At 37.5% G+C, this 16359-nt stretch overlaps 1 protein-coding gene across 1 annotated transcript in view; it reads right to left on the bottom strand.

Annotated features, from left to right (window-relative positions):
• Nucleotides 1-6655: 6655 nt before the first annotated feature.
• The window catches only part of ksr (kinase suppressor of ras), a 509869-nt gene continuing 500165 nt past the window's right edge, over nt 6656-16359 (bottom strand). Inside the window, exon 17 of the mRNA XM_067141756.2 lies at nt 6656-7991. Within this exon, the coding sequence (XP_066997857.1) occupies nt 7839-7991 (153 nt within the window). The 3' untranslated portion in view covers nt 6656-7838. The remainder of the gene's footprint in view (nt 7992-16359) is intronic.

Here is a 16359-nt window from a genome sequence, read left to right as displayed (position 1 = left end):
ATTATTTTCAACCAGGTGATTTCACGAAAATTTTGTTGGGCAAGTGAGATTTACGAAGGGAAATAATTCCTATTTTCTACCGATAAACTGATTACGCATTTTGATAACAACCGCCGAATTTATGCGTTTGAATTTAAAAGTGAGAGAGCAAGATTAAAACCGGGCGCTGTTCCATCGCTTTTTCCGTCGACCACAAACACAACGAAAACAGTGAAGGGGCCATACACCAGAAATTTGCCTGATTACCATGATAAGCCTACAATATCGGAATATGCAGAAATAACCTCCCTTGAAGTACGGGAAGAAATCGTGAATATCCCCGAAGATGTGAATGTTACATTTGTGACTCCCATTTTCAAAGACACCAGCACTCAAAAAATTCTACAGGTAATTTGGTTGTTGAGCAAGCAATGCATAATCGTGATGCCATATTGCTTTATACAGGATTTGTAGATCTCCAACATTGTAATTTGGTGTTTGCTGTTCCGGGAGAAAACAGATATAATTTACAGATATTCCCTTCTGAACCCAGACTGTGTTTCTTTTTGACTATTATGAAGCTAAGGACAACAAATCTGACAAAGAACTAGGCCTTAAATTCGGAATTCATAAAACTACTGTTGGGAGAAATTTAATGTTTGGATTAATTTCATGTACTGCCAATTTAAAGAGTTGAACATTTGGCCTGATAGAGAAAATATCCTTGAAAACAGCCCCTTTGCTTTTAGACAGAAATGCCCCTCGACTAGAGTTATAACTGGTGCAACTTAGATTATACATAGCAAAACTTGTTCCAAGGGCAAACATTCCACTTTCAGAGGGCTAACTGGCCTCAACCGTTTGGTAGGGGGATGCTGAAAAGTTTATAAATTTTGGTTGCATGTTTCTGAACACTGAATAATACCAGTCTTGGGCAAGTGCTCTAATGCGTAGCTTACAGCAGCAATATGCTTACAACATGCCTTGGGGCCTGCTCCAGCAAAACGTTCACATTCCCCTCCTATAATATCACCAGGTAATCCTAAAATAAACTTCACATCATAGGTCTTATGTTTTGTGTACTCCGATTTCACAGCACTGCATTTTAGAATTTCAACCTTTTATAAACAAAACAAACTTTCCACTGAAAAGTCTGTATCCAACATAACACATGATTTGTAGTTGGAGACAGGTGTTCCATCTATTTCCGATTTTTTAAATACGAAATAATCCATCAGATGCAAATTTGTGATAGTGATCTTCACCTTATGGCTGATGGTTAAATATTCAAAGGAACCGGCACTGGGAAACTCAAGAATATTCACATGCCTTTGGTGGTGGGCAGAGGCTGTATCTGCAATTTCATGTAAGCCATCAACCTTAAAAAATACATGAATCAAAGTCTATAAGCAAGGGGAGCAAGTGGATGTTTAAATATCTATTTATGATTTAAGTCTTGTGGAGGTACATTTATATATTTATCAATGTACAATACTCAAGTAATTGTTATCTTAAGGAAAAGGCATGCTGACTTCTATTCATTATTTGGATAATAAAGCGTGTTAGAATTTTCTAATTACCGCTGTACCGGTACTAATTCATCCTTCCTCTCGCTAGTTTTAGCGTTTCTGGTCCGTAGCTCATTTTGCAGCTGTTTAAAGCTTAAACTCTGAAAATCGTCCGTAATATACCAGGGGATATACCTATACAATTAATTAATATAGTCTTGGAGTAAAACTAGAGAAGATACAATCGTTTTAGCTCAGAAATGTCAGTCACATTCGATACATTACTCGCAGCTGACTGGGATAAACATAAGATGATCGCCTTGCGCTTAACCAGTAGTAAACGAGCGCTATCTGGCGCGAACTTTCTCTGCCTACATCCCTATTGATCTTGGGATGCTGTCGTATGCCTTTTCTGAGACTATAAAAGCCAATACTATATCTTTCCCATATTCCCAGCTCTTTTCATGATCTGTCTCAGATTAAAAATGGACTTTTGACCTTCCACTTCTGAATCCAAATTACTCCTCTTGTAACTGACTTTCCAACTTTTCTCTAATTCTTCTTTCCAATATCTTGGCAACAAGGGAGAGGATGGTGATCTTCGGTGGTCATTATACATTTTCGTATCTCCTTCAACTTCTACGTTACTTCTTCTATTCCTGCCACCCGGATACCTTCTCTACATGTCTGGTTTCTCACATTCATCAGTTCACTGAAATATTCTTTCCACTCTTCATTATCTCTTCTGGTTTTGTCAGTATTACTCCTCCTTTATTCTTCACAAATCCTGTGTTCACCATTTCATTCCTATAGTTCCTTATAATTCCAAATACATTTCTCCCCATAGTTCAAATCTTCCTTTACTTCCTGGGTGAATGTTTCCCAACTTTTCTTCGGCTTCTATATTTTTGCAAACTCCTTTTGCTTCTATGTATCTCCTTCTACTCTACCAAAATATAATTCACCTCCCATGTGGATACCAATCCTGAGGATACCCACAACAAATATATATAGGTTCAATTATTCCTAAGAAAAGTGTACGTGAGTCTTGTAACTGCATTAAGTTTGGATAAAATAAGTGGCATTCTTGCAATTTTTAATATCTTCTGTCAAATGATTTTAGACTGGACTGCTCCTTTTTAACATAAAACTAGTTTTATTTTTCTTTCCTTTCTGCATTTTAATCAAATAATATTAGTCCACAAGTCAGAAAATTTCCAAGGAAGTACCGTATAATTATAATAATATTGTTGGTTTTATGTCCGATTAACTACTTCCACAACTATTAGAGACACTCAGGTGTCAGAATTTGATCCTGCACGAGTTCCTTCATGTGCCAGTAATCTACTGACACGAGGCTGGCGTATATGAGCACCTTCAAAAACTGCCTGACTGACATGAAATCAAACCACCAATTCTATCTTCTGAGTCACTCAACCCTGCGAAGTTAATAAATGTTAATAAATCCGTCCTTTAATGTCTGTCTCTAGCATAACGGTTAGCACTATTAGATGCTGTCCTCACAGGCTTGGATTCGATTCTTGGTACTGGCAGAGATCTAAACGCATCATAAATGCAGTGGAGAAAACTGACAAAAGCTTCTTAATGATCGAAAAATTTAAAGTGTTATTAAATGTAAGAGGCTGCACTATTACAATATTTTGGAACAACCCGTGACTGCCAAAAGAAATACATTCAAATAAATGATCACACAATATTTCATATCAACTCATTTTTCTCCATGCAGAAAGTAATTTTTCTCGTCTTGAGCTGAATACACTTACAGTATAATCATCTGAAATTAAACAATTCAGCTTCTGTCTGAGCTGAATTTGGAAGCAATTAGAAAAAAAAAAAAAAAAAAAAAAAAAAAACCAGGAAAGAGTAAAGTTAAAGTCTATAACTAACAAAATAAATTCCATGGTCCAGATACCATGTTGACTTGTAAATTTAACTAAACAAATCATATTTGCAAAATAAAAACCATCAGCGAATAATCAAATATTTTTAATTCCTTGCAGATTAGCCTTGCATAGGTTGTGATGCACTGTAGAAACTATCTGATTTGAGGGCTTGGCATACTCGGATTTAAGCCATACATAAGACTACAAACTTTCTTCATTTTGCAGTGTATGGCAAATGGTGAAATTATAGAAGCAGATTTGGCTCCTATTGTATAAGCGTTTCTGGTTATTTTTCACAATACATTTTCCACATTGTACTTATTTGAGATCTGAGTCTAAGTATTGTCGGAGACAATTTTCCCCTCTCGAACAGTGAACTACATGTAGATGGATTCTTCACTGTGTTAGATAACATTTGCTTTTGCCTCAGCATATCTCTTGGGTCTTCTGTCTCCTCCTCTAGTATCAGATGGGACTTCTACTTTCTAAAAATTCTTGGCACACAATCAATGCAGTTGGTCTACAACGTACACGGAAATATTTTCTGCAATTTTTTTTTTTTTTTTTTTTTGGGTAGGATGAAGTGTGTCACTAAATTTCGAGTGCTCCATGCGGTACTGCTTTTTGGCAATAATGCTGAACAATACCTCAAGGTAAGAGCGTTCTGTGGTTACAGACTCCTCTCCTTGTAAAAAGCTTGATGAATTCTCCTTACATCTTGTAAATTAAATTCTTTGCAGCAGAAGCTTGAACCCTTATGTGTATAGCTTTGCATTTATGGAAACCCTTTTGGTGTGTGACCAAAAAAAAAAAAAGTATAGGTTATGTTCCCCCACACAAAACAGAGTTTCACTTGGTATGCTGGTACGTTCTGTTACTGTGTGTTTACCATAATTAATGTACTATACAGAGTTGTAGAAAATGAGTTCTAACATGGAAATAAAGCATTTCCGAATCCATGGCCAGTGAACATTTTCTTCTATGTTTATTACCTTAACGCTAATTACCTTAAGTTTTCTTCCTTTTTGACATTTCGTTTCCACTTTTCAGGTAGCTCTGTTTATTCTTCCTGGTATGATCAGTCTCGCTGCAGTCCTGTTTTGAGTTAGCGAGAAAGTTTACTGTAGATTACAGACATAAGATTCCTCTTTGTTTTGAATTACCTCAAAATCTGCTTCAATTGCTACACTTTCAATATTCCCATCAATATGGCAATTCATTTTTATTCTACATAACATGTTTGGTAAGGGCACCACAGAACAACACTCACTAGCTGGGATGTGATTTTTTGAGCAGACAGCAAAAAGCAGTGTTGCCAACATCAGTAAAGCCTTAGACTAAAAAAAAAAAAAAAGATGGACCTCACTGTTTAGAAAATATGCCTTACGTGGCGTTTTCTGTGGAAATGAAACATTTAGCAGGTTTTGCATCTGTACCATAATGAGTGGCTATGTTGCTTATGCATTTTGGCAGGTTTTGCAAGTTGCTATTGGCTATTGGCTTTACGTAGGATGCTAAAGGGTTTATTGTATCACCTATTCAATACATTATAAATTATTAAACATTTAGGAATTTATTACCATTTCCATTTGAGACATGTTTTGCCCTTCTTTGAGGGCATCATCAGTCATAGTACCACCTCAAGGCATAAATCAGGTACCTGATTAGTAATTAAAGTGTAAATACTAAGATACAAACATAACATATTACAACGAAAAAAGAAAAGAAAAAAAACAATGTTCAGTGATAATACAGATAAACAATGTGTGTTTATAGACACAGTAGTTGGCACCAATGCGTAAATTCACAGGGTATTTTAGCAGTGTCCAGCAGTGGTGGTCCAAAGAATAATTGACGCTACTCTTATTAGAAAAATCATAGGAAATTATAAAGTTTATACATATATTTCAAGGAAGCAGTTTGGGGAGAAAGGGTATAAAGTGTCTGGCATCAATGTTCATAACACTAACTACTGCCGTTGGTTGAACGATCACAGTTTGACAGGGTAATTATACAGTAATTTTACAATATTCCATTGAACAGTTAGGAAATTACAAGCTTATAATACATAATATATGAATAAACTTTATAATTTCCTATGATTTTCTAATAAAAATAGCGTCAATTATTCTCCGGACCACCACTGCTGGATACTGCTAAAATACCCTGTGAATTTATGCATTGGTGCCAACTACTGTGTCTATAAACATATATTGTTTATCTGTATCATCAGTGAACATTGTTTTGTCTTTTTCATTGTAATATGTTATGTTTGTATCTTAGTATTTACAATTTAATTACTAATCAGGTACCTGATTTATGCCTTGAGGTGGTACTATGACTGATGATGCCCTCAAAGAAGAGCGAAACATGTCTCAAATGGAAATGGTAATAAATTCCTAAATGTTTAATAATTTATAATATATTGAATAGATGACTTAATAAACCCTTTAGCATCCTACATATAGTATCTTCAATACGAATTAACAATGATATTTATCACTTATTGGCTTTACGTTGCACCGGCACAGATAGATCTTATGGCGACGATGGGACAGGAAAGGGCTAGGACTGGGTACAGCCCCAGCATTTGCCAGGTGTGAAAATGGGAAACCACGGAAAACCATCTTCAACGCTGCCGACAGTGGGGTTTGAACCCACTATCTCCCAAATTCTGGATACTGGCCGCACTTAAGCGACTTCTTGCAAGCTAATGGAACATTCTTTTTACCATTTCCAGCTAATTTATCAGGGACTGAAAATGGAAAATGTCATAGTGATGTAGAAGGCACTGAGAGTTTTCCACTGGTAATAACACTAATTCGATTAGAAAATAAGTTGTTTAGCAGATTTTACGTCTGGGTGACTTAAATAATCTATTATATATTTGTTTATTCCTTAGTCCCCTTAAATGATACAGGGTCTGGGATGAGGCGAGAAGAATTTATAAGGTATATTTTTAGGGCCAGATATCCTTCCTGATGCTAACCTGTGTTTAGGAGCTAATGAAGATGAAATGAAAGATTGTGAATGAAATTAGCTAAGGAATCAGCTGCGGCCAATGAATTGGAACCGTCCTGGCGTTTGCTTGCAAATGAAAATGAGAAACCATAGAAAACTATTCTCAGGACAGCCGGTGGTTGGGTTTAAACCCACGTATCTCCTGGATGCAGAGCTTAGCTCCATAGCTGTAGATGAGTGGCCACTCTGTTTGGTCAGTCTATTATATAATTAAAAATAAACTGACAAGTTATATTAGCTCAATTCTATATTATTTAAAGTAGTAATTCAATTAAGACTAAGGTTTGAAGATGTTTTGCATGAAACATGAAAATATATTTTTCTTATTATTCTTCTTCATTCAATAATAATTTACGAATGAGAATGTTTTTAAAACCACATTTTGAATGCAATTTTGTGTGTGTTGACATTGCAATAAGTGTTACTTGCCACAACAATTGGAAATTCTGAACAGGCCATATTGGACAACTGGAAAGCTTCCACACACAAAGAAAGTTACCAAACATCAACAGAAGTAGAAAAATATCCACAATAATTCCATAGTGTTCCAGTTAAAGTCATATACCAATTTCAAATACAAATTTCATAGAGAAGGACACTCTGGTACCCAGACTGCATTTCTTGATAGAACTTATTATTGAAGAGGAAACTTTGGTGAAATGACTTCCATGAATAGTAAAAGAAATTTCCTCTCCTTAAAAGAAAATAGGCATGAAAATATTAGAAAATTTGCCTAAAGACAGAAATATCACTTTCACATTAGGCAGTCTAATCTTGTTCTAGAACAAATTTGACCTTTCTTTGTGGCAGCTGTGAAAATCTTGGAGAAATAATAATACAGATGTCTTTTAGTATGAACACAACAGTATCACTTTCATTTGATTAACCCCAAATAAATAAATAAATAAATAATAAATAAATAAATAAATAAATATGCAAGTAAATAAATATGCAAGTAAATAAATAAATAAATAAATAAATAAATAAATAAAACTATGTAATGAACCATTACACTAGCATCACAATATTTACTCAAGAGCATTAACTGCTCTCCTGGTATGTACTGTACAGCAATAAGAACACTTCCGTCAGACCAGTTTCTGACTAATACTTCAACTTTTAACAACAAATTCTTCCTAAACAAATACATTAATATTAAATAAGAACATTCTTTTGTTGGAAAACTGTCATTTCCAACAATAACAAATCTTACAATGGCAACGTTGAACCAAGAACTGGAAAAGGAAATGCTACATTCACATAAAAATTACAATCACTTGTCACTGTACTTGGCAGGGATATTAGGTGAAGGACGAACAAAACAAACTCCCTTCATCTTCCTGTAATCACATATTATTATTATATTATTATTATTATTATTATTGTCTAGTGGAATACTATGATTTCTTCAACCTCTCAGTCACTTCTAAAATACTGACTCAGCTGATCGTGATAAATGGATGGGGTGGGATGGACTTCGTGCTAACCGTTTCTTGGGTAACCTCTCCAGAGTCTTGAATAGCTGCGTGAAATCTGGCCGATCCGCAGGCCGATATGACCAACACAGCATCAGAATATCCTAAACAGAAATGAAGTAATGATTAGACATTACACGTTGGTAAATGACTGGAGCCATAAAACTCATGAGTTGATGTAGATGTAATTTCCACTATAAATGGCAAATACAGAGTGTAACAACAAGGTACAGCTGAACTTCAGGACACATTCCTTATATATAAAAGAAGGAGACATTTATAAGGACATGGGTCCAGAAACACAATTTCCATATTAGAACTCATTTTCTAAAACTCTACAGGAACAGAATGTGCCAGCTTAACACATGAAAATCTTTCATACATGAAATATACAAAATGCCCACCATTAGCAAGATACATCAGCACATCCGGGATTTAATGTGACAGCGGGCTGATGCAGGTATCAATGTTAATGGAGGGCATTCTGAACATTTCATGTAACAAAGAATTTCACATGGTACGCTGGTATGTTCTGTTCCTGTGTGTTTCCAATGATTAATGTACTATGTAGAGTTGTATAAAACGAGTTCTAACATGGAAATAAAGTGTTTCTGGCCCCATGTCCATATATTTTTCTTCTTCCATATGTGAGGTGGGTCATGCTTTATTGTTACACCCTGTATATTACAATTTTTAGCCAAATTGGAGGAATAATAAATATTCTGTTGATCACCACAATGTCACTTCATGTGTGGTATCACAGTAGGTCATGAAGAGAGGGCAACTGCAGGAGACTGTTTGACTGAACTAATTTAAGCCAATATACCCAGAGGAAATGATGAAACGAAGCACCACTGTACCTTTTGCGATGGACACAGGAAACAAATATACAATAGGCTGATAGTAAGAGGAAGAGATAAACCTAGGTATAGCAACATACAGAACAGTGCATTTCTTATGGTAAAAAAAAAAAAAGTCCTTCATAATGATTGCAGGAAATCAGCACAGTGGTTAAATGCATATAAATTTTTTACTCAAGGAGGGGCAATGCTGCCACAATGAACTGATATGCAATGAAGTTTCAAAAGATGATGATGATGAGGCTTGTTGTTTAAAGGGACCTAACATCTAGGTCATCGGCCCCTAATGGTACGAAATGAGACGAAATGGAATGACAAATTAAAAGTCCAAAATTCTCCACTGACTAGAATTCAAAACGTGAGGACAATGAATGAAGGGATGGATATGAATTTAAAACAATTAGTGGATCCGACCTGCAATGTCTTGCATTCACAGTAACTGAAGTCAAACAATAGTATTACTGACCAAGGGACCGCATCTATAGCATAATACTGAATCTATGATACTTTTAGTCTAAAGGAGTCCAATATCTATGTCATCGGCCCCTCATAATGGTACTTATCGCTAGGAAAGTAGAACCATGGTATTTGTCATGTTGCGGTACTAATCAAAAGTAGCGTAGACTCGTGGCATTCCACACAGTATGTTACTACTCACAGGTAATGAAATTCGCATATGGAAGACAGACCTATGGTGTTTTGCACATTGCAGCACCATTTACAGGCAACACAAACCTATGGTGTTCATCACATTCATGTAATAACCACAGGGACCCGCACTATCCTGTGGTGTTCCTCATATAGTAGGTACTAATCATAGGAAAGCCAGATCCATGGTGTCACTTCAAAAGAGGTACTAATCACAGGTACTGTAGAAGCTGGCAATGCACTCTGTTGCTACTAATCACAAACCTATTTGGTACCTAACATAGTGGTACTACGCGCAAGTAAAAGCAACCCAAGGTGTTCCCCGTGTGGTGGTACTAATCACAAGTAGTTTCATGGGTCTAATACAATCATCCCTTGGTTTGCCCCTTTTAGTTGCCTCTTACGACACGCAGGGATACCGTGTGTGTAGTCTTCATCTGCGTCTCCCACCCACAGGCGGTTGTGTGTTTGGTCCACGAGAGGTATTTTATTTCCCTCAAGTCTGCCGGCAAGCCAGTTAGGACCCCCCTATTTGCCACCTGGGATGCGCCACGTGGGAGTTTCACCTCTCCCCCCTGCTATGCCAGTGTAGTATGTTCATGGAAGTTTCAAAAGTAACAGCAGCAATTTTCTAAACTATTGTTAACTCCACAGTTTGACAAAATAATTTTCCATTACAAAATGTGCTAGGAGTTTGAAAAGACATGAGAGTTTCTCACAAACAATGACCATTATTCAGAAAATATATTAGTCATTACAGGTGTTGTGAACAAGGTGCTAAGTTCGAATGCAAGATAATTCAAGTTGCAGCAAATATACTGCATCCAGTACACAGTGCTGAGGAGAAAAGCCAAACTGTAGATCATTACATTAATAATTTGTTAGGGTAGTTTGATGGAACTGCGATGGTATATTTAACACCTTTTTGGTCAGCCAAAGGTTTTTTTGCAGGGAATGGTTTATGGACTGTTGAAAAACTAGTGTGTATTCCCATATGATGGAAAAGCTTATGTATGAAGCAGCCTCTCTTCTAGAAAATTGAATGTATCATATACAGGTTGAGTGGGGTATAACTAGGCAGCTGCAAACACATGATGCCCCAGGTCTGAAGGTATGTGCAAATCATATAATAAAATGTGCATGTTCATCTGAAAAAAAAAAAAAGTTATTATATTTAGAGATGTCTAGCAGGCTAACTGGATGTTCTATAGGCTTTGTGTTTGTGCTGTGTTGTGTAGCAAAACAAAACAAAGAAATGAGGTCTGGGGTGTTTCTGCATACGGCAAGTGGTTCTCTAAAAAATCCATGTTAATGAAATCACTCTGTGGGAGAATATTCAATGTCAGCAATTTGACAACAGTGGTAGAAGTGTCACGTGCCAGTTCAGAGCTCTGCTGTTATTACCCAGCGGGGGATGTTGTTAGACGGGTTCCCTCCCCCTCCATGAAACTGGACTAGAGTTATGAGCTGCCTGCCTCACCTTCACCCTGAATAACAGCTGCCCAGTGGCAAATTATCGTCTGTACTAGTTGTATGCGTGATATGTTGTATTTGAATGATGTCAGTATATGAAAACCACAAGTACCTTGCTATGCTGCTAGCGTATGGTGAGGCGCAACAGAATACGCGTCGTGCTATGTGAATCTATCGGGAAAAGTTTTCTAACAGATGGGTGCCGAATGCAGCAACGATACATGCTGTAGTACAGCGAGTTTGGGATACTGGTTGTGTTACATCACGCTATGAAAATTAGCGGGCCTGAACGGCCGTGTGCAATCCTAGACGAGGAAGGAAACATCCTGGCAATGGTGGATGATGATCCTGGGAGCAGTATGCGTTGTATAGCATGTGCTGTTGGTGTAACAACCTGAACCATGCGTAGGAGGACACTGCACGAAGAGCGAATGAATCCCTTACCATATTCAACGCATGCAGTGTCTCTTACCAGCTTCTTACCAACCAACAGTGCACTTCTGCCGCTGGTTACTTACATTTTTTTTTAAATTTACAATTTTGCTTTACGTTGCACCGATGAAAATGGGTCTTCGATTTTACTTGGATTTTGTTAAGATCATGGATGGAATTGGATTTTTAATTGAGGTTTATAAAAATATTTTCTGAAATGTTTAATTAAGTTCCCTCTTTGGTTATATGTAGGATATCTAGATCTTTATCTATGGTGGAGAATGAGTGATCGTGATCTTTCACGTGCTTCTGGTTGACACAATAGTCGAGAAAGATCTTGCGCAAAGCTCAATTAAATCTGTCACAACACGCATTACTGGTCCATCCTCCCATACTTCCACTCACTCTCCCTCCTTTCACCCGCCGTTTCCCCCCACCCAACACAACATGGGAACGGTCGCCAGTAAGTGTCGAGGTCAACACCGACCCAACCTGATCTACACAAGTACAGGGCTGGAGGAAAGAGGACGTGAGTAATATTTTGTGACTCTTCATATTATCTTTTATTTTTACTTCATTTTTCGTTCTCATACTCTGCTTTTTGTTTCCACTTTTAGATCCTGGCTATACTTGTATTCTCCATGAAGAAATATAAGGGATTTTTCAAAACTTCACTCAGTTTCCAGAAGCATGACAAATAGAACAACATCTGTCTACACAAATTTTCTTAAGTATTTCCTCCAGCCAACCAATATTATATTAAATACAGTTGGACCCACACTTACAAATAAATTTGTCCAAGTTTGAATCTATGTACATTTTTAACACAGATTTCCTTAGTATTTGTTGAGTGTATTTTAATATTTAAGCTATGTACATTTTAAACATAGACTTCCATTGCATTTGTTCATTGTATTTTATCTCAAATTTTTTTATGTACCACTGTTTTAGTTGTATGTCTTTCTTTCTTATTTTAGCTGATGACCTCTAGGCTAGATTGAAACATGTTCTACATAGGTTTTTTTAAACAACTATGTAGATTTTTAAACAGACCATTTATTAAATGGCAAATGTGTATTTAACAGGTGGACTTTACACAATTAAATTCTTTTAGAATTTCATCTTAAGACATTTCCTCATCGGTGGATAGGATGACATTGACCCATCAATTGGCCTCCTAATCTCCAGACCTTAGGCCAGTGGATTTATATGTTTGGGGAGACAAAAGCAAAGTATATCGAACTGAAGTAACCACCTTGGATGACCTCTGGGGACGTATTTTTCAAGCAGAAGAGGATATTCAGAACAACCATGGTGTCTTGGCTAGAATATGTCAAAACTGGATTCGGAGAAGCAAAGCCTGCATACAAGCCCAGGGTGTTCACTTTGAACAACTGCAGTGTACTGACTTGGGAGTACAGAAGAGTCTCGATGTAGTATTTCTAGTCTCAGTAGTTCGATATTACCATCAATCCGAGTAGAAAAATGGAAGTACTGTAACAAAACGTATATACTGTCAGTTTCAATGCACAGGTGCATTGTACGTGGCGAAAGCTGAACACAACGCACGGGAGACGTGTTTACTGAAACGCTAGACAATGACCTTGAACGCAGTTTGTCAGTTCCTCAATCCTATCTTGCATGTGCTTCTGGTTCATTATGTTTGTTTGAACAATTTAAAACAGAAGACATTTTACATTTTTAAGGGCCGATTACCTTAAAACAGCAATCGTCATAATGACATTTAAAATAAATGCAATGAAATGTGTGTTCATGTATTCATCACTACTGAAATAGGCACTACAATGTTTAAGCAGGTAGTGTAGTTTTTATTTACAAAACATAATTAAAAATTCCTTTTAGTGTAAGGCAGTCATTATGTTGTTTTTTTTTTTCGAAGGTACTGCGGTGGAATGTTTAACATAAGTAAATTTTTCATGTACACAGGCTTTTTTGGTGTAATTTCGTATGTCCACGTTTTTCTATTTGAGATAGTCTCGGTACCACCCACCTGGCATTACCCAGCCCCTACTGTATGTTAGTTCATTCTTTTCTACTATTACGACTGTGGTTCCTACGACAATGCCACTCTTATATCTGTGTCACTAATGTGTGCCTTGTACGGCTATGTCTTGCTTGACTGTGGGGTACTGTTACCTCCTCCCCCTCCTCCGAAGCCTTATGTCTTATCGGTGTATTCCATTGGCATTGTCTTAACACGTGACAGCGTATTCTGCTGCGATTTGTTATTGGCATCATCATAGTAAAATAGGATCTAGTTGTGGTGGAATTCTATTAGCTATGTTCAACATCTGCGAATTGTTTATCATTTGACAACTCATCTGGTTGTTGTGTACCGACCTCCCCAGGGACTCGAACCGGCGGACTGCCAGATGGAAGGCAGCCGGGGTTCGCAGCCGAGACTCGAACTCAAGGTGTCCAGGGAAACAAACTAGTATTAGAATAATAATCATCGATATGAGACACTTGTAGTATCAGAGTAATTGTATAATAATTATAGTCAGAATTAACATTTAGAAGGAAGAAGTAACTTTTAAAGAAGTTACATGTATTGGAGAGCAGTTTGTGAAACGCGCTTACGAAAGCTTTTTGACCAGAGCGGAAGCTTGTTTATTTGATGTGGACAAACAGAGTTGGTATGTGAGCCGGGCGGCCGGCGAGCTAGCAAAGAAACAAAGCCAGTACAGTTGTACTTTAGAGAAAAACAAGGAAGGATGAGTGCAAAGTGAGACAGAGACAGTAGTGCATAGATGGCAGCACATACTGTAATAATTATTGGAGAATGAGTGGTTGAGGGCACCACCGACAAGGTGAATAGCTAAGTAACGCCCATAAGACCCAACCCCTAGGGTAGCGGGAAGGGATCGACCTTTGATTCAGGAGAGCAGATATAACCCTAGGCCAAGATGGCGTGGGGCTCTCTCCCAAGCAGTAATTCGTACTTTTCAGGACGAGGCTCTTTTCGAGCAGTAAGACATACGTGCCGCAGGGCAAAAATTCAGAGATATGCGTAGTCGTAGAGTAGGCGCGTGGAGCAAGCTCGCTCTCTCCTCAGAACGACATATCAACTTGTAAATACTTGTACATAGTAGATTTAGTCGTCCTAGTCAATAAAGGACAGTGGAGATTATCAATTCTTTCATTTCGTGAGTTGAGTTCTGCTCGGCAGGACAGGTAATACTTCAACATCCAACTGCCTGGTGACCAACATACGAGAACGTCTCTCAGGACAGGTAGGTCACGACATGGTACTCACGAAAGCTACCGTTGGCCAGGCGTCAGGTTGATGGCTGCACGTTTGTCACGTGTAACCTTGTCTAAGTCTCTCAGATTCGTTGCTGTGTATGTTTGATGTTTATACACAAAACCTGTTTGTCACACTTTGTTCTCCTCGTGCTAACCACAATAAGAAGTTACTGCTGAATTATCTGCAAGAGGCTTTTCCTGATTCTGATCTTATGCAATACTGAAAGCGATGTTGCCACATGTGACGGACATTTCACCTTGTTTTCTTCTAAACCATGCATCTTTTACTACACTATTGTCATGTCTTTCAACTCTTAAGGACCTGGGACATTGTGTGTTCATGGCTCCCTAGTAATACCTCATCCACCCTGTATACAGAATAGTTTTTAAGCATTCGTGCAACTCAAAATGAAAGATAAGCTTCGAAGTTGTAAATCTGCCAGAAAATATATCAAGATAAAGAATGGAGATGTGAAATACATTTTTGAAGAATCTTACAACCAGGGAGCTCCAGAGCCAGGTAACACCCTCAATTTCTGGTAGAAGAGAGTTACTAATCACCATGAACCAATTGTTGAACAATGCAATGATCTGCTGGAAAATCTACAACCGATCTCAGACTTTATTGCTCAAAGAACATTGTACATGATGTGTGAAGACCCTACAGAGTCGGACTCTTCATCCAGAGAGTATCAAATACACATTTTGCTACTCGGACATTGTACATACTCGTATATTTTTATATATGTGTCTTTCTACATTGTGTTCATTATTACCAGGACCTACTGAATTCCATGAGTGTATACATTTTTACAACACAGAGCACCTTCTTTGTACTTTTATTCCAGACTTCTTAGTATGTATAATTTACTTGTATTAATTATTACTCACCTGCATCACACCTAACACCTCATTTTCATTTGCAACCTTTCAACCACACTTCATATTGTAATTTTTATATATTCGTAAGTTTCCTACTGTTAAAAAACATGTTTTAGGATTTTGCCTAATATTGTGTATGTTTTAATATGGCTGATGATGACCCCGAAGAGGGTTGAAACTAGTCCCATGTAATGTAAATATTGTAAATACATCTTAGTATTGAATAGGTGGAAAACTTACTGTGAATAATTTATATGTCAATCACATGTCTCCTAACACTCTCCTACTTCTCATCATTTGCCTGACAGCCGAGACTTTGACAGCATGCCATACTCATAATTTCCTATCCATGCTGAAGTTGTATAATGCATCCACAAATATAACTGCCTTCTGGAAGGTAGCAATGAACAGATGGAAAACTACCATCTTTGTATCCTTAGCAGAAGTAAAGATGACCAGAAGTGTTATAATAATCAAGATGGGCACATAAACAGGCTTCTCTAGGCCCTCTATATTTCTGTTTTGTACTAAATCCTTTCAGTAATATACTGGCAGAAAAAAATATCCGAACACCATGAAATAAGGAATGTAGAATTCAGAAATTTTGGCAATATATTTGTTGAGGTAACATACTGAACTGATTTAAGGTACACAACTACAGGTTAATATCCACGCGAGAAAAGCCATTGCAAATGTGCCATGCTGGTCCATTAATAACCGGTGTAATCGCCTTACTGTTGAATGCAGGCATGCAAACGTGCATGCACTGTGTCGTACAGGTGCTGGATGTCAGCTTGTGGGATGGAGTTCCACGCCTGTTAACGCTGGAGTCATCGTCCAATGATGTTCCATACGTGCTAGATTGGGGACAGATCGGGGATCAAGCAGGCCAAGGCAACATGTTGACACT

The sequence above is a fragment of the Anabrus simplex genome, chromosome 2 (genome assembly GCF_040414725.1).
Source record: "Anabrus simplex isolate iqAnaSimp1 chromosome 2, ASM4041472v1, whole genome shotgun sequence".
Taxonomy (NCBI): Eukaryota; Metazoa; Arthropoda; class Insecta; order Orthoptera; family Tettigoniidae; genus Anabrus; species Anabrus simplex.
The sequence above is the reverse complement of the archived record's forward strand: the minus strand, read 5'-3'. Positions and strand labels throughout refer to the sequence as shown.